This window comes from Momordica charantia, assembly GCF_013281855.1.
Source record: "Momordica charantia cultivar OHB3-1 chromosome 11 unlocalized genomic scaffold, Mcharantia_2.0 BLBB01000011.1, whole genome shotgun sequence".
NCBI lineage: Eukaryota > Viridiplantae > Streptophyta > Magnoliopsida > Cucurbitales > Cucurbitaceae > Momordica > Momordica charantia.
This window is the reverse complement of record NW_028275159.1, coordinates 20,638,822-20,663,665: the sequence shown is the minus strand read 5'-3', so window position 1 is coordinate 20,663,665 and position 24,844 is coordinate 20,638,822. Positions and strand designations below refer to the sequence as shown.

Here is a 24,844-nt window from a genome sequence, read left to right as displayed (position 1 = left end):
AAATTAAAAAAAAACCTACAAAAGTCGGACTATCGGAGTGAGCGGCAGCGGCAACGGAGGCGGCGGCGGCGGCAGCTGCGACGGTAGCAGACGGCGACGCCGGTTGACGACAGTGGCGACGGCGATGGTCAAAGATGGGGAAGCGGGCAACGGCCAGCGGAGATCGATGAAGCCCGAAGGTGAATCGTGACTGTCGAGAGGGAGGGGAGGCAGAGAGCCTTGCGTGCAGGGGAGGGTTTTTGAAAAAGAAAACCCTTTAAAACGAAATAAAAAAAAAAAGGACAGATCGCCCCCTTGAAGGAGGCAATCACCTTGCCTCAGGCGACAGGCGCGCCAAGGCGCCTAAAGGGGCGAAAACACCTCGCCTCTCGCCTGAGGCGAGCACCCGGGTGCGCCTCGAAAACACTGTTGAAAACCTAGTGAGATATCAAGGAAGCTACGTAGGTGCCTACCAAGGTTTGAACACATTCCTTCTAAGCCTTTTGCTATTTACATTTTTATTGACCACTAGATCATCCCATGATGATTGGGCGTACTTCCTATATGAGGCTAATATATTATAAGCTGAAAATAAAATTTACAGATGGTAGCGAGTTCATTGCAGCTTCAGAAGTCGTAAAGGAAGCAATCTGGTTAAGGCTTAATTGGAGAATTTTTGTAAACAGTGAATGTATACTGTCACAATCAAAATGCAATTCACCTAACAAAGAACCAACAATTCCATGAAAGGACACAAATCATATAGACGTGAGATTTGCATTTTATTACTGATATAGTAGAAAGAGGGGCTGTCAACATACTAAAAGTCAATACAGAGGAAAACACAGCTGTTATCCTAACTAAAGCAGTAACACGTACGATTGGCGACAGGAAGAAACAGGGGAATTTTTTATTGATGTCCATTCCCACTAATTTCTGTTGTAAACAAGTTTAAAATTACAAATTCACTTACAGCTTATTTTTAGATTGCATCTTGTAATTCTCCAAGACTTATCATAAATAAATAACTCTTCCATAGCTTGCACAGTGGATGTAGGCAACTGCCGAACCTCTTTAAAATTGTGTGTTTGATTCCATATTCTTTACCCTGGGTTTTCATCTCCTTTTTTGGCATGTGTTTTGATCCCTGCAATTTCACAAAGAAGTGAGAGAAAAAGAGAGAGTTTGACAGCAGACCTTTGGAAGATTAAAGATAGTGCATTTGAGTGATAACGCACGCTTCAACTAACGACTACTGTCCATATAATCTTTCGAAAGTTAAGTTGCAGAGTATTTATTATGATGAGGAGCCAACCTATGGTCATTACAAGAAAGCCATCCAATTAGCCACAATATCATGGAGGAGAGTAATTACAAAAAAAAATAAAAATGACCTTACTAGATGAAAATTGATAGATGTGATTCAAAAGTAGGAGGGATAGAGAGAGAGAACATAAGTTGGATAAAGATCCAGACTTCTAACAAACATTAAACTTTGAAGTTTTTTTTTTTTTTTTTTTTTTTTTTTTTTTTGATAAGAAAGAAAATTTTCATTATCAAAAGAGAGTAGTACAAAAAGAGCGGGAGATGAGGTATCCCCACAAGCCAAAGAAGGTTACAGAAAAACCTCCCAATTGGCAAAGATTTGTGTCACACCATAGTTACAAAAAAATTTAGATAACGAGGTCCACGAAGAGGCGAAAGTTTTGACAAGATCCCAAAAAGCATGCACGTTCGTCTCTTTGTCATGAAAAACCCATTGATTCCTCTCGTGCCATATTCTCCAAAGGATACTCGCCACCGAATTTGACCATAAAGTGAAAGCTTGAATGAGACAAGAAAAAATGACCAGTTAAGTTAGAAGTTGTCAAGAAAAATGAGACAATGAATTCAAACTATTTAAGTTAAGCAAATAGCAGTACCTTTCTTAGCTTCCGCTCATATGAGTAAATTATAAACCATTTTTCTTTCAGATGCATATAGCAGATGCAGACCACACTGTTGCACATGGAACAGTTCCTCGTGGTTGGTGCTAACCTTACACCTCAAGTACTCGCAGCACATCCAAGGGACATTAAACTCTGTAAGTGGTATGCAGGAGAGCCAAATGAATGATGACTTGAAACTACTCAAAAGCCTTTCTGCAGGAACAAACAGATGATGCTCTGGTTCCATTTCATGAGAATCAACCCAAAATTCACATTTAAGATCCAACACTTTGACGCACTCGAGTTTTTCTTTCTGTGTGTTTATGACCACCACAGCGCACACAAGAACTCCTACTTCGCATTTAGCAAAATACAATCTTTCTGGTGTCCTTACCGCTCCTTTGTTTCCCATGCCTTTACTGGTGAAAAAATCTGGAATTTCTTTTCCATGAATAATAGCCTCAAGCTTACTAATTTCGTACTGGTCCTGAAAGAATAATATGCAGTCAAGTATAAAACTCGTTGAATTATTATTTCTTAGAGAGAGAGAGATAACCTGGGTGCTCTCCATGAAGAGTGGGTGTTGAAAACTTTCATGTTGGCCACTTAGATCACTAGAATTAGAAGTAGTTGGTCGGTCCGCGGGGACTTGAATCCGAATAGGCCGATGATATGTTGTTAAACAGTCTCTCAAAATTTTTAGACTTTGGATCTGATAGAGTTCTTGTCCACTCTTTGGTACGCAATCCATGATTGTGTTGATAAGCCCCTCCATATTGTGTTGGTAAACTAGACGAGCACCACATGACTCAACTCGCAATCTTGTAGGAATACTAATGAAACTGACATAAAAATGATTCAATCCCCCTTGAACATAAGGAAACACATGTCGTGGTTGAAAAGTCACAAAGAGTATTTGAGGTGAAGATTGTAACAACGATAGAGGGATTAAAAAAGAACCAGATGAATATGAACGTCCTTTCATCAAATGTCTACCATCCTCATTTGAGGTTATTTGAAAGTGGAAGGTATGGTTATGAACATACTCCGAATTTCCAGGTACTGAAAAAATAGCAAACACAGCCAACCCCATCCACTTCTTCTCTTTAAACAAATCTAGAGGAAGCTTCACTGCCACTCTGTCCTTGGGTTGCTGGATTCTAAACCAACTTAAAACTGGGCCTTGTGGGAAAAAGTAATATAAAGAACGATCTTTTTCTTCCTACAAAATACATATAATGTCATGAGTCTATAACCACAAATCAAAGGAGAAAAAACACTATTATATATTCTGAGAAGACAAACCTCATAAGTTCTTTGAAGGATTGATTTGAGACTAGTCTTTAATAGCGAAAATGAGTCGCTTTCATTCTCAACGTATTGAGTTGAACAATATTGGTCTATGGTCTCGGGCTCGTCGCAACTACACTTGCTCCCATCATTACATTCTCTAATAGATGTGCAGAATTTATCCTGATTTCGAGTGCGATACACCATATTGAACATGTTTGCCAAAAACTGCGGAGCATTTTGGTGGGAGAGGACAGAGGCACCACACTTCTGTATATTGACGATACACAGAGACCCCTTTACCAAAATCTTGAAACGCAATCTGCATTTTGGAAGCATGTGCAAGGGTATAAATAACATCCAGAACCTTGTTCTAGATGTCAACTTGGAGGTCAATGGTAAAATACCAGTTTTAGGATGTTCTTCCATTTCCAACTCAATGAAGAATTTGTCATAAAACGTAATAACTTCATGGGCCGTGTTTTGAGAGCATTGAATACAAGCTGAAAGGACAACTCCATAAATATTGTTTGCATCATTTTTAATTTGACAGGGCTCAATTTCTATCACATTCCCTTCTCTTATTTCGTCAAAGCATTCAAAGACTTCAGCATTGTCATCAGTAGAAGAAAACAAGGCTCCTTTCAAAATAGACTCCTGCAATCCAAAAGATATGTTTATCATTGACAAATCTATGTTAATATTCAATACTATAGAATGATGGATAGAAAGCAACCTCGAAAGCCTTTGGATCCAGCTTTAAGTTGGTTTTAGTGATGAACTCGAGAATAAAACGCTTGTCATGATGATAAGGTATAGGCAAATTTCTGACAGCTCCAGATTCAGGATAAGAGACTATGGGTACTAGATTTGTTGGAAGCTCTGGTAAGTGTTGCAACTTAAAGCAATCATGCAACCTCAATTCTCTTAGATTCTTAAGGTGGTTGATGCTTCCTGGGAGGCGTATAAAATTATTACCACTGAGGTCTAGAATTTTCAATGAGGAAAAGTAGTGAAGATCTTCGGGAATATCCTCATTCACTAGATTGCAGTCTTTTAGACTCAGAAATTCAAGTGACTCCAAACCAAACTTCAAACCAGAAATTCCCAAATCTGATCATAGAATATTATCTGGAGGGAGCAATGAATGCCAGATGCTACATGATAGCCCATCACAATTTAATCCTTCAAGATTCTTCAAACAATGAATAGTAGGCGGGAGACGACAAATTGAAGTTTTACCAATGTCAAGGTACTGCAAACATTGTGCATTTCCCAAGCTGGTCGGAATTTGGTCAAGGTTGACACAACCTCCCAACTGTAGAGTTTGAAGAGACTTCAAGTTCCCAATTTCATTGGGAAGACTAGAAAGCATAAGACACTTCCTTATGTCCAACTTAATTAGGCCAACTAGACGCCCAATTGATGAGTGAAGTTGTTTTATAGGAGTCCCATCTAGATAAAGTTCACACAAGTGTTCCATATTCTCTTCAATTTCTGGAGAGCTCGTAACACCTGATTTGGAAAGAACTAAACGTTCGAGATTTTTGCATCTCAAATTTGATGAAAACCTTTTAAGACTTGAGCATTCAGTTAGATCCAAAAACGTGAGCAGGTGGAGACTATTGATGGAAGGATGAATGTGATTCAATCTTCTACAATTGCGTAGAACCAATCTTTCAAGCTTAGGAGCCTTTGAAAAATCAGGGGTCTCAAGTAAATACTCCGAGTCACTAACATCGATCACCTTCAGGTTCTCAAACTCCTGGTGCAAAACCGTGCTCCATCTATTAGTCAAACATATTAATACTTCACATTATTAAAGGTTAGAGTTAATAGAGAAGATACAAAATTCAACCTTTTTTCCATCCCAAATTCGCACAATACTGCTATGATGTAAGTGTAATTCATGTAGATACCCTGATTGAAAATTTGATGGTAAACACTCCAATGGATAGCCAGGCCAATTGAGAAGTCCCAATAAGTTTGAGAGATATTCGATATTTCCACAAAGTTGTTGTTGAATTAGTTAGAAGTTAACATTATGTGGACTTAGTTAGAAATTGTTTTAAAGTTGTTTAGATTTTGTATTTAAATTTAGCAAATAAATCTCCTTTTTTGTTAGGGAAGTTAGGAGGTTATTCCTAGATTTTGTTTCCTCTTGTAACCTATAAATAGTGTCTCTATTCCTCATCTTTGATTAATCAATTTGAGAATTTATTTCTTCTCTCTTTTCTCGTGTATGTCTCTCTGGTGTCTCTATCCTTAGTTTTTATGGTATCAGAGCTAGGTTTAGATTGACACCAGAATGGTTAAAACAGCCATGATGACTAATGTGCGCAAGGATGAGAGTTCCGACGGATCGAATACGACCTCAATTTCTCTCCCTAAAAGCACATCCACGACACCTCACATCTCTATCTCTGAAAACACTTCGCTCCAAATTACCGCTCCAAAACTCAACGGAAAAAATTTTCTGCAATGGTCTCAATCGGACCTCCTAGTTATTCGTGGCCGCAGTCGACTCGGGTACATCAATGGCACGATAGCAGAACCAGATGAAGCTGACCCTTCTTTTTCCGTGTGGGATGCACAAAACTCAATGGTCATGGCATGGCTCATTAACTCGATGGAGGAGGACATTAAAGAATCCTTCATCTTCTACTCAACAGCAAAGGATCTTTGGAATGCGCTCACTATGGCTTTTTCTGATTTTGATAACTCGGCTCAATTGTTTGAATTACGCAATAAGGCACGTTCCTTACGACAAGGTGAATCCGATGTCACCCAATACTATAGCTCATTACGTAGGTTGTGGGCTGAACTTGATTTATGTCTCAATCTCGAATGGGAGAACTCGAAGGATGCTGAACGCTTCCGCAAACACGTCGAGAAGGAACGAATTTATGATTTTCTTGCAGGTCTTCGTCCGGAATTAGATGATGTGCGTGGCCGCTTACTTGCCACAAAGCCAATCCCAGCCATTGACGAAATCTTCGCAGAAGTTCGCTGGGAGTCAAGCCGTAAACGTGTGATGATGGGTGATACACACACAAAACCTCTGTCCCTCTCACTGGAATCATCAGCTCTGGCGGCACGAGGTCCACCACCACCTTCATCCCGATCTACTCGTCGGAACAACCTATGGTGTGATCATTGTAAGCGCACAACCCATACAAAAGATCAGTGTTGGGAACTCCATGGTCGTCCTTAACGGAAGAATTTATCAGGGGATTATCGGCCACCTCCACTTACAAATACTCCATCTTCTCGAACCAGCTCCTCCGGCTATCAAGTGGGCCCTAGTGTGTCAAACTCCCAAGATTTGGCCACCTCTCTCCCTTCATTTTCGAAGGCACAACTTGAACAGCTCTATCGCCTCTTAACACCGCCGGTTGAGTCTACTCCTTCGTCAAGTTTTGTGGCACAACGAGGTATTTTTAGTGCAGCTTTAACAAGTCAGCAGCATTCCGATCAGTGGATCATAAATTCGGGTGCAACTGATCATATGACCGCTTTTCATGATATGTTTACCATGTACTCACCCAACCCGATTCAGACACATGTCAAGCTTGCAGATGGGTCATCGGCCATTATTAAGGGCTTTGGTTCTGTTATTCTTAGCCCAAACATTACATTGCACTCAGTGCTCCATGTGCCTAAATTATGTTGCAATCTAATTTCTGTTCAGAAGTTGACTCATGATTTAAAGTGTCAAGCCTTGTTCACTGACTCTAAGTGTTTGTTTCAGGACTTGATAACGGGAACGACGATTGGCAATGCTGATGGCTTTGAAGGGCTCTACTACTTCAGAGGACCAAGTCTAAGAAATAAACAAGTTCTCCAGGTTGGTAGTGAGTCGAATTCTAGGGAACAACAAATTCTACTTTTACATCGCCGTTTAGGGCACCCGAGTTTTCAGTATCTTAAACATTTGTACCCTTCACTTTTTCATAAAGATGACCTTTTTACTTGCGAAGTGTGTCAACTTGCAAAACACTCTCGTACATCTTATCCTTCTGTTGAGTATATACCATCCAGTCCATTCACAATGATTCATAGTGATTTATGGGGTCCGTCTCGCATCAAAACTATGTCCGGTAAACGTTGGTTCCTTACCTTCACTGATGACCACACTAGGGTTTGTTGGGTCTATTTACTTAAAGAAAAATCAGAAACTGCATCAATCTTTCAACAGTTTCATTCTCTCATTCATAATCAATTTAATACGAGCATCAAAATTCTTCGCACAGATAAGGGGACAGAATATTTTAATTAAATATTGGGAACTTTCCTGTCTCAAAATGGAATCATTCACCAAAGTTCCTGTGTCATTACCCCCCAAAATATTTGGATGTACTGCATTCACTCATGTTTATGATCATGAACGTCACAAATTGGAGCCAAAAGCCAGAAAGTGTGTCTTCCTTGGTTACTCTCATACTCAAAAAGGCTATAAATGCTATTGTCCATTCACCAATAAATTTTACACTACCATGGATGTCACATTTTTTGAGTCTCAATCTTTTTTCTCCCTAAATTCCCCTCAGGGGAAGACTGAGCCTATTACAAGTAGTCTTGATGGAAATTTTTGGGAGATTGACGATCTAAATACCAGAATTGAGTCCCCTCAGTAAAAAATACCTGAGATTGATGGTCTAAATACCGAGTCACCTCAGCCAAAAATACCTATCCCGATCGTCCCAATTACACAGATAGAAGAGTCAGTTCCTATTATTTCCTGTAATAATGAAGATGATCAATTCAACCCAAATCGAAGTGACAAGCAACCTGAGACTCTTGTTTATTCTCGGCGACAAACGGTTCAAAGAGGAGTGGAGCCACCACAGCCTCAACAGCAAAGTCATGAATCCATCTCGTCCTTAGGTACTGAACAATCTACCCTTGTGCCTCAAGACAATACTAATGATCTTGATCTTCCTATTGCACTTAGGAAGGGTGTGAGATCGTGTACTCAACATCCAATTGCTCGATGTATTGGTTATAGTCATTTATCTTCAGCAGTTCAGACCTTGGCTCTCAATCTGGAAGCCAATGAGGTACCAAAATCCATTCAAGAGGCTATGAGCAATCCACAGTGGAAAAATGCAGTAGATGATGAAATGAAGGCTTTGAAGCTTAATGATACGTGGACAGTAGTTGATCGTCCTCAAGATAAGCCAACGGTAGGATGCCGATGGATCTTTACTGTCAAATATAAGGCTGATGGGTCCATTGAAAGGTATAAAGCAAGATTGGTGGTCAAAGGATACTCTCAGGCTTTTGGGGTAGACTATCAGGAGACATTTGCACCCGTTGCAAAATTAAACACAATCTGTGTCCTCTTGTCTCTTGCTGCAAATCTGGATTGGAAACTACAACAACTGGATGTCAAAAATGCATTCCTCAATGGAGATTTGGAAGAAGAGGTGTATATGGACCTTCCTCCTGGATTTGACATTGATAAGTATGATGGAAAGGTGTGTAAGCTGAAGAAATCTCTCTATGGTTTAAAACAATCCCCACGTGCATGGTTCGGGCGATTTTCAAAGGCTGTTTGTAAACAAGGATATACCCAAGCTCAAACTGACCATACAATGTTCTATAGGCACTCTCAAGGTAAGATCATCATCCTCATTGTTTATGTCGATGATATTATTGTCACAGGTGACCATCATGAAGAAATAGAGAGACTAAAACAGGCACTTGGAAAGGAGTTCGAAATAAAAGACCTGGGAACACTTCGGTATTTTCTAGGGATGGAAGTTGCTAGGAACAGAACTGGTATATCTGTGTGTCAAAGAAAATATGTATTAGACCTCTTGAAGGAAACCGGAATGCTTGGATGTAAACCATCTGATACTCCAATAAGTCCCAATCATAAGTTGGGAGAGAGCCTAGATGAGGTACCCGTTGATAAAGGGAGATATCAGCGTCTTGTTGGAAGGTTAATCTATTTATCCCACACTAGGCCGGATATTGCATTTGCAGTGAGTGTTGTAAGTCAATACATGCATGCTCCTACTGAAGAACACATGGAAGCCGTGTATCATATTCTTAGATATCTTAAAGGAACTTCAGGGCTTGGATTATTTTTCTGAAAGGATGATGACAGAACGATTAAGGTGTTTACAGATGCTGATTGGGCATGTTCTATTCAAGATAGGAGATCTACAACAGGATATTGTACCTTCGTATGGGGTAATCTTGTTACATGGAGGAGTAAGAAACAATCAGTTGTTGCAAGAAGTAGTGCTGAGGCTGAATTCAGGGCATTATCTCATGGTATTTGTGAGATAATGTGGCTGAAACTCCTCCTCCAAGAACTCAAGATCAGGTTTGATAGTTCAATGGAAGTCTATTGTGACAACAAGGCTGCAATTGCTATTGCACACAATCCAGTGCATCATGATCGTACTAAACATGTTGAGGTTGACAGGCATTTTATCAAGGAGAAGATTGAAGAGAAAATTATAAATCTGATGTATGTTCCATCATCAGATCAAGTTGCAGATATCCTAACAAAAGGACTCTTGAGACCCGTATTTGAAAGGTTGTTGATCAAGTTGAAACTGTTCAATCTGTATAGTCCAGCTTGAGGGGGAGTGTTGAATTAGTTAGAAGTTAAGATTATGTGGACTTAGTTAGAAGTTGTTTTAAAGTTGTTTAGATTTTGTATTTAAATTTAGCAAATAAATCTCCTTTTTTGTTAGGGAAGTTAGGAGGTTATTCCTAGATTCTGTTTCCTCTTGTAACCTATAAATAGTGCCTCTATTCCTCATCTTTGATTAATCAATTTGAGAATTTATTTCTTCTCTTTTCTCGGTATGTCTCTCTGGTGTCTCTATCCTTAGTTTTTAGTTGTACATTGCTAATTTCCAATATTCTTAAACATGTCATATCTGTAAACAACTTGGCCTTCAATATTAATTCCTTCTGCATCTCCTCCAAGTTCAAAACTATGCCTTCAGTGTATTTTAATCCCTGGCATTTGAAATGCACGTAGAAAATTTTTTTAGAGATATTATAATAAAGAAGAAAGAAAGGGTATAAATACATGATGATGTTAATTACATGTTTTATAGTAAACGCACGAACAACATCTTCTTGAAGCCAAATCCTGCTTTGTTTACCCAATTGAGTTAGGGACTCCTTACGCACAATTTCTTGACCTAAAGCCACTATCAAGTCGTGCATCGATATCTTCGAATGTGAAACTTCAATTAGACATTTTTCTGTAAACAATTGTAATTCACTGTGGGGATTATAACCAAAACTCTCAAGTATTTTAATCACTTTATCTATCCTCCTTCCGTTGAAGAAACATGCCAAATCTAGAAAAACTTTCTGACTTTCTGCTCCTAACCCATCATAACTTATCTTTAGTACTTCAAACAAATGTTTTTCATCAACTTTAATGAGCCTATTAAATGTTTCCTTCCATATTACCCCATTCTTTTTATTCAAATAAGATCCAATTACTTTCAAAGCTAATGGAAGTCTTCCAAGCTTTTCTACCATCTCCCTACTGAGATTCGTGAAATTGCTATCAATGTTGTCAATTCCAAAGGCACGATTGCAGAAGAGTTTGAGGGCACTGTCAGCATCTAGTAACTTCACCTTGTACTCTATAATTTCATAGGGTTGATTGAAAATATTATTGCTTCTAGTTGTAATGATAATTCTACTCCCTGGACCAAACCAATCGGGACTTCCAGCCAGCATTTCTAGTTGCTCTTTTTCTTCAACCCCATCAAGAACAAGAAGAACTTTTCTACTGCATAGTTGATTCTCAATCATTTCCGCTCCATAATCTTCATCCCATATTCTAACATTTTCTTTTAAAAAAAGTCTGGATAGTAGTTGTTCTTGAAGTGACACTAAATTACATTGCTTAGGACTACCTCCAAAAACACGAAGAAAACAACTGCCCTCAAATTTAGATGTGATGCAGTCATAAACGACTTTAGCAATGGTTGTTTTACCGATGCCACCCATCCCAACTATCCCAACAAAGCGTACGTCATCCAATCCTAAACCAAGTTGCACATTCATTTTTAGCAACTGATGAGTCATTCCAACTAAATTCTTGTCTGAAGTTACTATCCTAGGGCGCCATGTTTCAAATATCTGGTTAGTGATTTCTTGACAACATCTACTTCAGAGCTGCATACCAAAAGGCAGAGTACATCAAAGTTAAACGTCAATATTGGGAGATGGAAAACAAATATTATATTATATAGATAAAATTACAAATTTAGCCTCTAAACTTTCGAGATTGTGTCAAATAGGTCCTTTAACTTTATAAAATATCACTAAACTTTCAAGTTGATGGCTAAATTCGTCATAGCCACATAATCTTTAAACAGTGCTGCCGCCAGCCAGTATGCCATAAGCACTAAACTAATGGAGTTAACCGAAGGGGCCTATTTGACAAAAAATTGAAAGTTCAAGGACACATTCATGAAAGTTTAGGGAATTTAACATATTTTATAATGTCAAATTGTTGTATAGAAGACTCATTACGCAACTGCTAAAAGAGGATTCATCCATGAGTTCAATCTTTACCTGTGTTGTGTAACAACTTCTCCCGCGAGGTTGCCAATTTTTGTCATGGAATCCTTCCAATTTCGAACCTCCTTCCAGTATTCCTCTTTTTGCTGGCCTGTGAACTTTTGAGCCTTCTCTTCATGTTCATCAAAGCTTTTTCTGAAATTTCCAGACTGGTGTCGAACATGGGAAGGATCCACATGGTAAAACACAGGAAGAACTCGATGTGTCGTCTCAGACATACAATCCATTATCTTGGCTAACTCTTTCAAGCACCACTTGGAAGAAGCATAATCTTTCGATAGAACCACGATTGAAGACCTGGATTCTTCAATTGCTTTCACAAGCTTTTCACTAAGATCGTCCCCGATTAAGAGCTTCTTATCGTCCATAAAAGTCATTATTCCCAATTGACGCAAGTCCTCGTACAAAAATCCGACGAAATTGTTGCGAGTGTCTTCTCCTCTGAAACTTATGAAAACATCATAAGTCATTCGAGGACGATTAGGAGGAGCTGTTGAGGGAACCTCCATTGTTGAAGAGAACAGAGCCTGAAAATTGAAAGGAAAAAGAAATATTAGAGAGAAAACTAACGAAAGTCGTCTTTGCCTTGTCTTGTTTATTATGGGTCGTGAGTCTTGAAAGTCAACCTTTTTTTTTTTAAGTACAAGTTGAGAGTCAATTTTTTTTTTTTTTTTGATAAAAATTGAAAGCAGCCTAGATTTTAAATGTCGATCTCGATAGAAATATTGAGGTCTCAATTTCATGAAAATATAGATAAAATGTTGATATCGATAAATATTTTTGTAAAAGTTATAGAAATTAAAATTTTTAAAAAATATTTAAATTAACAAATAAATATTTTCATATTTCTAAATAAGTTAAAAAATAATTAATATTAATATTATGCCTATATTAGTGCTATTTTTGTTGATATTTTTCATATTTTGTCGATTTTTTATACTATGATGGAAATATCAATTTATCCTTCATGTCGATATTGGACCCATGAAAATATGGATATGTAGATGAAAATGTCGACGTGTCGACTAATATTTAGAATCATGGAGTCCACTATAATTCATGACGTTTGGATAAAAAATATTTATGAAATAAGGACATATATAGTAATTTAGAGAGAAAAAAATTTTGAAATATGACACAATTTTTAAGCTCAAATTAGTGATAAAAGTAAACGTAGTATATTAGTAATAGAATTCTATTATAGATAAACTAAAAATTGTATACTAAGGATGATACATAGGGTAAGAATGAAATTACAAAAAAAAAATGTTTAAATAAACACATGAAAAATTTTGAAAATAACATTTTTTAAATTAATTGCTGATAAATTTGTGAATATGGTACCACCTATTATAATTTAAAATATTTGACTTTCCATTGAATTAAAAAATATATTATAATTTTTATTTCTGAAAAGAAATATATTATCATTTTAATAGCATAATTCGAAAAACTTATTTTGCAAATATTATTTTTTTAATAAGTCAGGCTAAAGAGTCAATTTCACTCCTTGAAAAGCAAACAATCGCCTCTTTGACAAGCGATTTTGCCCCTTTCATTTAAATCAATTTATGACCAATGTATGTGTATTTTTCAATAAAATAAATTTGACTATGTGTTTTATTTTAAAAAATTAAAATTAATTTATGTATTTTTAATTTGAATATACATGTCAATATTTTATCAAATTTTAAGCCTTCATAAAATTCGAAATTACAAAAAAAAAAACCATAATTTAACTAAAACTAAAATACACAAAATTTAACCATGAAAATAATAATCTTAAGATAACAATAGCGAAAACATCAATGTGGTGGAGTAGTGATTTTGTAAAAATAGAGGTGCCTCGTACCAACTTTGAGACACTAAACAATTATACTATCTTATATTTAAAATAATAATAATAAATTTGAATGACTAGTGGTCTCTGCACTAAATTTAGAAACCTCGAAAATAAAAAATAAATTTGTGAGAAAAATATAAGTAATAATAATAATAATAAATTTGAATGACTAGTGGTATGCTGCACTAAATTTAGAAACCTCAAAAATAAAAAATAAATTTGTGAGAAAAATATAAGTACACAAAAGAAATTAGAACCCAAATTGTTATAGAAAATGGATAGATGAGAGTTATTTTATAGTTATATGCGATGAAAGAGTGACAAGCTTTTGAAATTCCATGAATTTTGATATTTTATAATAAATTGTAATAGCTCTTGAATCAATTTAGTTGAAGAAAAATAAAATTTTTTATATTAAATGACACTTTATAATTTAAATTAAATATATAAATTATTAATTATTAATAATCAATGGTATGTGATTTACTTTTTTTTTTTTTGCCAATTATGTTCCTTCCTTGATTTCTTAATTTACAAAGTTTATCATTACAGTTAATTATAAATAGGGAATTAATAATTAATTAATTATCAATAGTTAACATATGTAACATATTACATTATAAAAAGTTTGGAGAAAAGTTTTCTCCATTTAAAGATTTTTTCCTTTAATTATAATTTATTATAGAACTTTTAAAATTTCAAAATTTTTTTTGTAACTTTACAACATTTAACCCCATAAAAATGAAGTTTCTTTCGCCATGAACACTTTGAGATCTTCAATTTTGAAAGCGTCTCAAGATGTCGAAATGTATATTTTGAATCTCAAGCTTGAGATGTCATAGGGGTTTTTTTATAATAATGATCAAGTGAGCAAATGTATTTTAAGGGATAGGCGTATAACTATTTTTTAGCAGCCATAAATTTATAAATATTCGGAAAAGTAAGCTTTTTTTCCCACCAAAATAGTGCCCGAAGCAATTTATGACAGTTTTTTTCAACCTTTTTTACCATTCACGACTGTCATTGAATCTCATATTTGTACTAGTGGAGGGTCTTGGATTTTTCTTTTTTGTTAATGTTGGAGAGAGAAAATTGCATGTCACGTGGAGGACTGAGAAAGCTCTAGATGAGCCAGGTCACACCCAAAGAACCATCCCAGACAGGTCCGAACTATCATACTTAGTCGCAAGACGCTGCAGAGTTGTCTTGCAGCAACAGGACCTTCGAGTAGGTCCGATCTCAGGCACCCGACACATCTGACCTTCGAACCAACACACATAACTACCTGTCGGACCCCTAACTTATAAATAGAGAGTCTCACTCCAACATCAGGTATCGAATTCTATCTCGAACTCCCTACTAAATCCGAGCTTAAACTGACTTGAGCCTCAAAGTGTTATTCAAAACAAATGTATATTCAATAAACTCCCTACTAAGTCCGAGCTTAAAAACAAATGTATATTCAATAAAGTTTTATTCAATAAATTTGTTGTTGAATTCATAGCATTGAATTGTCCAAAATCCAATAAACTAAACATCCGAGGTTATTTTAGTGTAACCGGGACAATATATGTACTGGGTATATATTTAATATACTGGGTATATAATTGATATACCCTTGATATACAAGTGGATAATGTCTCGTGAATAACCTAAAGGGTCTATAGTATATGGATAAGGCTGGGTACCTTATCCTGACAACACTATGGATACGGCCCACTCCGTAAAGGTTACAGACGATTCGATTCAGGTCGTTCGTGTGGAGACATGCGAGTGGGGGTATCCTATACAATGAGTTTATATAAGACCGGACCACGAAATAGCCAACCTTTAGATGTAATACCGTTAACTAATAGATTGCTGTTTCTTAGGATGACCAGACAACTCATTCTCAATCCTGAGTGAGTTATGGACTCCTGCTCGTGAGGGCTCGTCCTTTGATCTGTATAGGTGAGAGTGGCCCGAGTCGCCGACTCAACATTCCTACCATTTTGAGGACAAGATCGAGTGGGGAGCTGGGAACATAACTTCACGAGATGGAATTCATTCCTCCCCGACTTTAGGGAAGTAGACGAGTGTTCTCTTAAATGCTGACTCCAGGACTTGAACAAGGGACTCCACCCTCTCATTGGCCCAAGAGGGACTTCCAGTTATTGGTCGGACCATAACCGAGTTGTTCATTAGAGGAGCAGTGGTATTTAAGGAGTAAGATGTAACTCAGGGGTAAAACGGTAATTTGACCCAACTTGAGTTACGAGCACTCGTGAAGGATTGACTTGTCATTTATGGTCGTATATCTGTGGACACGAAAACATTCTACAGTGAGAAGAGTGCAACTGCGGGTCTTTAGTGGAGTGACCCGTAGTTAACGAATGTTGATTAACTCGGTAAATAAGTTTGACCGATTAATCTTGTATCGTTGGAGCTTCTGATCTGTAGGTCCATTAAGTCCCCTTGCTAGCTCATAACGGGTAAAACGAGGATCAAGTTTTTGGAAGAATTTGAACTGTTCAAATTACTTAAGCGATTATATGTATATTGATACATTATAATATATAGTTAATTCTAAATTAAAACTATATAGTATGAGAGAAATTATTTGAATGAGATTCAAATAAAATTAATATGAATAAGATTTATATTAAAACTATAGGTTAAAAATAATGTGCATAAGATGTACATTAGAACTATAGGTTATACGAGAGAAATGCTATAGAATATAATTCTATTTTTATGATAAATAATTAAGGGTTAATTATTTATTTGATATATATATATATATATATTAATTATTTATTAATAATTAATTAATTAATATGATTGATTAATTAATTAATTAATTATATATATATTAATTATTATTATATATATATTAATTATTAATATTAATATTAATATTTAACTCCCCTGCAAAATTGCAGGCGAATGGGCAGTTGAGTGCGTGGGGTAACTCCTCACGTCACTGCTTTTGTTTTCTTCTTTTGCAATTCTGCAAAAACAGTAGAGAAGAACGAAAGTAGAACTCCAAGAATTTCTCTCAATCAAAGCTCTCTCTCTGAATTCTCCATTTTCTTCCAAACGAGTTGTTCCCACAAGCACGATCCCGGTAGCCAGAGGATAGCAAGGAAGATTCGGTGGTGGTGTTCAAGGGGAAATTGTTGAAGAACAGTTCTTCAAAGGTAAGGAAAAACTAGTTTTCCTTTGTATTTTTCATCTAAGAACATTTTGATTTTGTTTCACAAAAATCATGAACGATGGTCCGCTTCCGCTCCGGGATTCACATCCCTTCAGAAGTTGGAGACCGCAACAGACATCTAGCTAACGGAGGTCATCCCTCTCGTTTTGAAGGTACAAATAGCCGCCAAGAGGGCGATCTGTAAAAGTACCTGAATGAGAATGCACAGAGTGAGAACTCCATCATGAAGGGTGGAAAACTTCCCAGAACGACCTTCGTAGCAGACTCAATAATAAGGCTCAATCCAAGTATATACCTTCCGAGCCTCAATTTTTTATTACCAGGGAAGAGTTCGACCTCATGAAGAGCAAGTTTGATGCTCAGGTCGTGGCCCTGAAGCAAAAGTGTGAGATGAAAGAAAGCATTTTCGATGATGGCGAGCCTAGAGAATCTTCATGCACACAGGATATCTTGGGTGCCCTAATTCCAAGCAAATTAAAGACTATCACCATGAAGCCCTACTACGGATCCAAAAGGACTATGTAGAGGTCTTTGAGGGTCTCATTGACTTCCAAGTAGCAACTGATGCCATTAAGTGTCGTGCCTTCTAGATCGTTCTAACTGGGAGCGCATGACTTTGGTATCGAAAATTACCTGCAAGGTCAATCTTGACCTATGGATAGCTGACGAAGGAGTTCATTAATCAATTCTCTTCTCGGCACTATGACAAAAAAGGCAGCGACTTATCTTGTTATTATCAGGAAAAAAAAAATTAGATGCTGAAAGAATATGTGATACGATTTCAAGAAAAGTAGGTCGGACAAAGCGGAAGTCCAATCAGAAGAAGACCAGCTACCCTGAAAAGGGCAACACCAGTTCAAAACCAAAGGATAGAGGTCCTGCGCCTCAATACTCCCAAGGTTGCTTCGACTACAAACGTTCAGATTTCGGAATGAGCAGAAGCCAGCTTTATAAAAGATAAACTCCCAGCATCATCCCAATCTTGGAGATACTGACCAACATAGAAGAGTCAGGGATGGAGAAGCTGCTCTGGCAAACTCAGAGGAGATCCAGGCAAATGCAATAAGGGGAAGTACTACTGCTTCTACAGAGATCATGGTCACGATACTTCGGATTGTTTCGAGCTCAAGCGCTAGATTGAGGATCTCATTCAAGATGGATATTTCAAAAAGTTTGTCTGAAAGGGTAGCTTTAGTTGATCCTCCAAGAAGAAGGATGAGCGAAGGCATTCTCGAACTCCTCCACGAAGAGGTGATTGGACCTGCGATCATGAACACTATCTTTGGTGGTCTGAGTGGGGGTCATTCCTAAATAAGAGGAAAGAGATAGTAAGGGAGGCCATACACGAAGCCTATGCTTCATAAACCAAAAAATCAAGTTGCCTAATCTCTTTCTCGGATGCCAACCTCGAGGGCGGCCACTTACCCCATAATGACGCCTTAGTCATTTCACTGATGGTAGATCATGTCCAGGTCAGAAGGGTATTGGTTGATGGTAGAGCTTCAACGAATATTTTATCCTTAACAACCTATGTTGGCTTGGGATGGACCATGACGTAGTTGAAGAAGGGTCCGACTCCTTTGGTCAAATTCGTAGGTGAAACCGTCATCTCGGAAGGTTGCATCAAGCTGTAAATTACTATTGGTCATGGAGACATGTAAGTCACAAAAATTGCAATCTTCGTGGTTGTAGATGACAAATCGGCCTACACGATATTTGGCCGACTTGTCATCCACGCTTTGCAAGCCATTCCATCAACCTTACATCAAGCCTTGAAGTACCCAACTCCAAATGGAGTTGGCATAGTCAGAGGAGAGTATAAAACTTTACGAAAATTTTATAAAGCTGCTCTCAAAGATTCAGCCGCGTGTGCGATCTTCTAGCAAGCCGACCTTGAAAAAGCACCTCAACTAGAGCACGTCATTCCTGTGGGAGGACCTAGAGCTTGTTCCCCTGTTTACTCTTGAACGACAGGTCAGCGTAGGCACCAAGTTGGAGGCCACTGTGAAAGGACCGAATCCCACAGCGGAAGCACGTGAACGTTTGTGCTTCGATTTTTGCTTTAGAAATACAATAAAGAAAAAGACAATAACAATGAAAAGAACGAAAGCCTACCTTTGAAGACCATTCTCAACATAGAGATGTCGAACCCGAACGCCACCAAAAAGTCTTCCCCGCTATTCTCTTGGTAAGGACCGATTTGTGGGAACCGTTTTTTTGAAAAAGAGGAAATTTGGTTTAATTAAAGGGAGATCTTTTGAGAGAAATTCATCAACCCCACCAACATTTTATAGGGACGGCACCTCCCCACCCACCACCTTCCCACTTCCTTGCAAAATTCAAGAATGATGCATTATGAATATAATATATATGATCTAGGAAGATGGGAAAACATTGATTCTAGTTAATTGATTTACTGATAGAAAAAGGTTTCATTAGAGAAAGTAATTTAATTTTTCCGAAAGATGAAAATTCTAGACATTTTTCTGATATTCATTATGCTAAAAAATTATCTAATGGCGAAAAACATGATAGAAATTGGCTAGTTTAATTTACTCAAAGAATTTTGATAAAGTATATTGTTTTTGTTGTAAGTTATTTGGTACTAAATCGAATATAGTTCAATTAGGGAATGAAAGAGTTAAAAGATTGGAAAAATCTTAGTTCTCGGCTTAAAAGTCATGAATCGAGTAATGAACACATATTTAATATGAATGCTTGGGTTGATCTAAAACTTAGATTGTTAAAAAATAAAACAATTGACAAAGATATTGAGATATTAATTAATAAAGAAAAAGATCATTGGAATAAAGTATTAACATGAATTATTGTTGTTGTTAAAAATCTTGCTAAAAATAATTTAGCGTTTTAAGGAAGTAATGAAAAATTTTATCAAGAAAATAATGGAAATTTTTTAAGCTTAATTGAAATGATTGCAGAATTTGATCCAATAATACAAAAACATGTTCGTCGTATTCAATATAACGAGATTCATTATCATTATCTTGGACATAATATATAAAATGAACTCATACAACTATTAGGACTTCAAATAAAAAATACAATTATTGAAAAATTAAAGAATCAAAATATTTTTCAGTTATATTAGATTGCACACCTGATGTAAGTCATCAAGAACAAATGTCTCTTGTATTGAGGTGTGTTGATATTGCTACAAGTCCAATAACTATACAAGAATATTTTTTAGAATTTTTAAAAACTGAAGATACTACTGGAAAATGTTTATTTTATGTGTTTATTAAGAATCTTAAACTTGATATATCTAATATAAGAGGATAAGGATATGACATATGAAAGGAAAATAACAAGGTGTATAAAAAAGATTATTAGAAATAAATCTTAGGGCATTTTATACACCTTGCGGTTGTCATAATCTTAATCTGACACTTTCTGATGTGGCTAGCTCATGTCATAGAGCTATGACATTTTTTGGAGTTCTGCAACGTATTTATTCTTTATTTTCTTCATCTACAAACAGTGGCGGATCCAGCATTTTCGTTTAGGGGGGCTTCACACAGTTCAGTAAAAATAATTTACAAGTTAACAAACAATAAGTATAATTTTTATTTATAAGAATTTTTTTTGCAGTTAATTAAAAAATAATTAAAATTTTAAAAATATTTTTATTGATTTCTATTTATGTTTGATATAAAAAATGAAAAAGTAAATTATAATATTATATATTAAGTATTAGATAATTAATATTTCACTTATTTAGACTACAAAATTCAAAAAAAAATAATTTTTCTAAGATGAGACATCACTAGACTACTAAAATTGTGGATTCTAAATATAAATATAAAATTAAAAATTTATATAAAATAATAACGATGGAATATTAAAAAATTAATGACTTACAGAGAATAAAAAGAGATATACGTACAATAATTTATGGTAAAGATATAACTTATATATAAAGGCAATCTATAAATTAAAAATAAAAATAAACCGTGAAATTGTAAACACAATAATTAGACTAAAGAAACAATGAATGTATATATTAAAAGAGAGTCGTATATATTAAATTTTGGTATGCCAAAACTTCTTATTGATTAAAATATTAATAAATAATATACATATTATAAAAGTTAGGGGGGTCGAGCCCCCCCTCGGCCCTACCTAAATCTGCCCTTGTCTACAAAACGATAGAAACTCTTGCTAGATCACATAACCAATTTGACTATCAAACCATTGTCACAAACATGATTAGAAAGTCGAATTGGAAGTGTTAAAGCAATAAGATTTCAAGCCCTTCAAATAAGGGATGCTTAATTGAAATTAGGAGAAATTGGTGAAGATCCAACAAGTAAAAAGTGAAGCTAATTGTTTAGCTTCTTATGATTATATGGTATGATATCTTATTTGCTGTAAATTGAGCAAAGTCTTACAACATAAAGATATGTTTATTAACGTTGCTTTAGATCACTTGAAAGGTTTAATGTCATTTTTAGAAAAATATAGAGAAAATAGATTCACAACTGCTATGATTTCAGCTAAGGAAATTGCAAATGATATGGAAATACAACTTATATTTCGTGAAAAAATAATGATTCGAAGACAAAAACAATTTGATGAGAATACTGATATTGGAAAAACATGATCACCTGAAGATTCTTTAGAATTGATTACTTTTACTATATTATAGATCAAGCAATTTCTTCCCTTAAAAATAGATTTGAACAATTTCAAGTAAATGAAAATATCTTTAATTTCTTATAAGTCATTAGATGATGATAATCTGAAAAGATATTAGAATATATTAGAACACGATACATTTTCTGACATTAACGGTTTAGATTTATTTTTTGAATTAAAAATATTAAGAGAAGTCTTGAAAAATGAAATGGATTGTCCTATTAAAATATTAAATTATATAAAAAAAGGTAAACGTTTTTCCAAACGCATACATTGCTTATAGAATATTATCAACAATACCGATAACAGTAGCTTCCGCAGAAAGAATTTTTTCAAAATTAAAAATTAATCAAATCGTATTTAAGGTAAACTATGTCATAAGAAAGATTAAATGGATTGGACATATTGTCAATTGAAAAGGACATATTAATGAACTTAGATTATCAAAATTTCTTATACGATATTTTCTATATTAAGGCCTTCCTATCAAAGTTTTGTCTAAGGCCCCATATTATCTCGAGTCGCCCTTGCTTGGTATAAGATATATTAGTTATGTTGCCCGATTTACGAACAAACTACAGAAAAGCCCAGCAAACCAACCTAGATAAACCTAAGCCATTGGGCTTAGAAATGATCTAAAATGTCGAGCCCTAAGACATAAACCGTACGAATTGTGTGTGGGCCACACAAAGTCTCAAGTATGTGGATGCTTACCTAATTGTGTGTGGGTCACACAAAGTCTCAAGTATGTGGATGCTGGCCTAGGGGTTGAGTTGGGAAATTAGCCATCGGGTCGAACCTTATGGGTTGACCATCATGGGCCCACAAACTCGAGCCAACCAGCACATGGGGTTGAGCCTATGGGCCAACTAGTCCTAAAGGTCGTTCCCATGGTCCCATTTTTATGAGACAAAGCCCTACGCTAGTATGCTCTCTCGATCATTTTGAAGACCAATCAAGACATCAAACCCCGGTCCCTCGAATTTTGAGAATTCAAAACAAAAAGATATCTAGAAGATCTTAAATTTTCTTCCTTTATAAATAATGAAAAGTCTCATAATTGAGGTACAGAACCTTAATTACTCTTCATACAAATCTAATTTGTGAGACAAAGTCCTGGATGTATTCATATCGTTGATATCGAATTAGATTGATAAAAAAATATTTTTAGATTAGAAAATTAGATATTCTAGATCCAAGTTGTTACATAAGCTTCAACTACTTACCTTAAAAAAATAGTTTTTCTATTTCTTTTTTAAAAAATACAATTAGAATTAATTATTCTTTTGATTTATGAGGCTGAATATTACATATTTTAAATTTAAATATTTCACACGCACACATATATAACAGTTTAATAGTTAATCGTAAATACAGTAACTACTTTTCTAATTTGCAAATATAGTAAAAAATTAGACGCCCAATCCTAATGAAAAAATAGAAAAGTAGATTATACCATTTTTCATTGATAAGTATATCAATGATACATTAAGTGTGAATCATATATTTGATTATAGATATATTAGTTATTTTGCCCGATTTACGAACAATCTACAGAAAATTCCAGCAAATTAGCCTAGATCAACCTGAGCCTTTGGGTTTAGAAATGATCTAAAAGGTCGAGCCCCAAGACATAAACCATACGAATTGTGTGTGCAGGCCGCACAGAATCTCAAGTATGTGAATGCTAATATTGGAAATGAAATGACAAAATTGGAACCAGGAGCTAAAATTGTTATGTCGTGGGTGAAACCACTGCCTTGAAAGCAAAATCGGCACGACCTCGGTGTTAAATTGTTTTACTGCCGGTATGCTCCCAAAGGTTAACACAACCTCCAACTCAGACGTGTAGTCGTCGGAATAGGAGCGGAATCAATCTCGTGCTCAGTTTAAGGTAGTGGAGAAAAGTGGAAAATTGAAGAACAATGTAAGGGAGAGTGGAGGTGGAGGACTTGAATGAATGGGATGATAAAAAATGGTAGGGAATTCCAGCAAATCAGCCTAGATCAACCTAAACCTTTGGGTTTAGAAATGATCTAAAAGGTCGAGCTCTAAGACATAAACCATACGAATTGTGTGTGTAGGCCGCACAGATCTCAAGTATGCAGATGCTGATATTGGAAATAAAAGGACAAAATTGGAACTAGGAGCTAAAATTGTTGTGTTGTGGGCGAAACCACTACCTTGAAAGCAAAATCGGCACGACCTTGGTGCTAAATCGTTTTACTATTGGTATGCTCCTCAAGGTTAACACAACCTCCAACTCAGACGTGCAGTCGTCGGAATGGGAGTGGAATCAATCTCGTGCTCAGTTTATAATAGTGGAGGGAAGTGAACAATTGAAGAACAGTGTAAGGGAGAGTGAAGGTGGAGAACTTGAATGAATGAGATGATCGAAAATGGTAGGGAATTGCCCTTATTTATACTAATGCAGTGACCCAAAAATAGAACTTGAATTTTTAAAAATTAAAAATCCAAAAAATGTTTGGCCACCCACGTGTCCTTGAAAGACCACTTCCTTCTCTACACCTACCACTTGTATCTAGACTTCCACGACCAAATTTTCATCCATCCACATATCCTTGAACTTCTCCAATTCATTTGTCATTTCCAACAATCCCTCGCGAATGACAGTATAGTAAAAAGAAGTAAGAAGAAGGATTTTCTGAGTAAAGGATAAAAACTAAGTATTAATATCTTTCGATTTGAATTAATGCATAGTGAAGTAGGTAAACAACTTAAGTAATGAAAGTGAGTTACCTCTTGAACTTCCAGCCATTTATAGTTGAGACCCCACAACACATTTGAATCCTCGAGTTTGATTCCGCGATAGTTGTTAAGTACTTTTAGTGGCCATGTACATACACCTTGGGTCATCGTGAAAGCTCTAGAAAGAGGCTCCACAACTCTTTCATAAAAAGTGGTCTCACCTTCACAGTCACGTCACTTCATCAAGTCTATCATAGATAAACCACTAAAAAAATTGAGCTACGAAGACTTTGAATATTATCTATCAAGTCCACGCATGGACTGATGGAGAAAATACATACATGCGCAGCGGAAGTGAACAAGAATCGAAATAACAATCTAGATGCATAATACAACCTAGGATTAAACATACATGATCATACATTATGATGCTTAGAGATAAGTAGAGAAAAATACAAACCTTTGTAGCTTTTCAAAAATCTTCAAATAGCTCCAATGAAGGACCACCAAGAGATCTTCCTAGCTATTCTCAAGGCTTGGAATAGAGTGGTGGGACTCTTTTTAGAGAAGGAAAAAATTAGAGAAAAGTGGAGCTAAAAGGAGTTATGTAAGCTTTTTGAAAACACATCAAATGGCCAAAGGTTCCAAGAGTTCTTGATGTTTGAACAA

General features: G+C 35.9%; 1 protein-coding gene across 1 annotated transcript; it reads right to left on the bottom strand.

Moving 5' to 3' along the window:
- Positions 1 to 539: 539 nt before the first annotated feature.
- LOC111012121 (TMV resistance protein N-like) lies at positions 540 to 24,844 on the bottom strand. Its single transcript, XM_022286164.2, is given in 11 exon segments — positions 540 to 1,803; positions 1,902 to 3,129; positions 3,213 to 3,854; positions 3,934 to 4,962; positions 5,056 to 5,208; positions 10,065 to 10,181; positions 10,272 to 11,344; positions 11,347 to 11,363; positions 11,766 to 12,298; positions 24,227 to 24,423; positions 24,636 to 24,844. Coding segments are annotated over 9 exon segments (4,893 nt in total). The 5' UTR covers positions 24,344 to 24,423; positions 24,636 to 24,844; the 3' UTR covers positions 540 to 1,803; positions 1,902 to 1,917.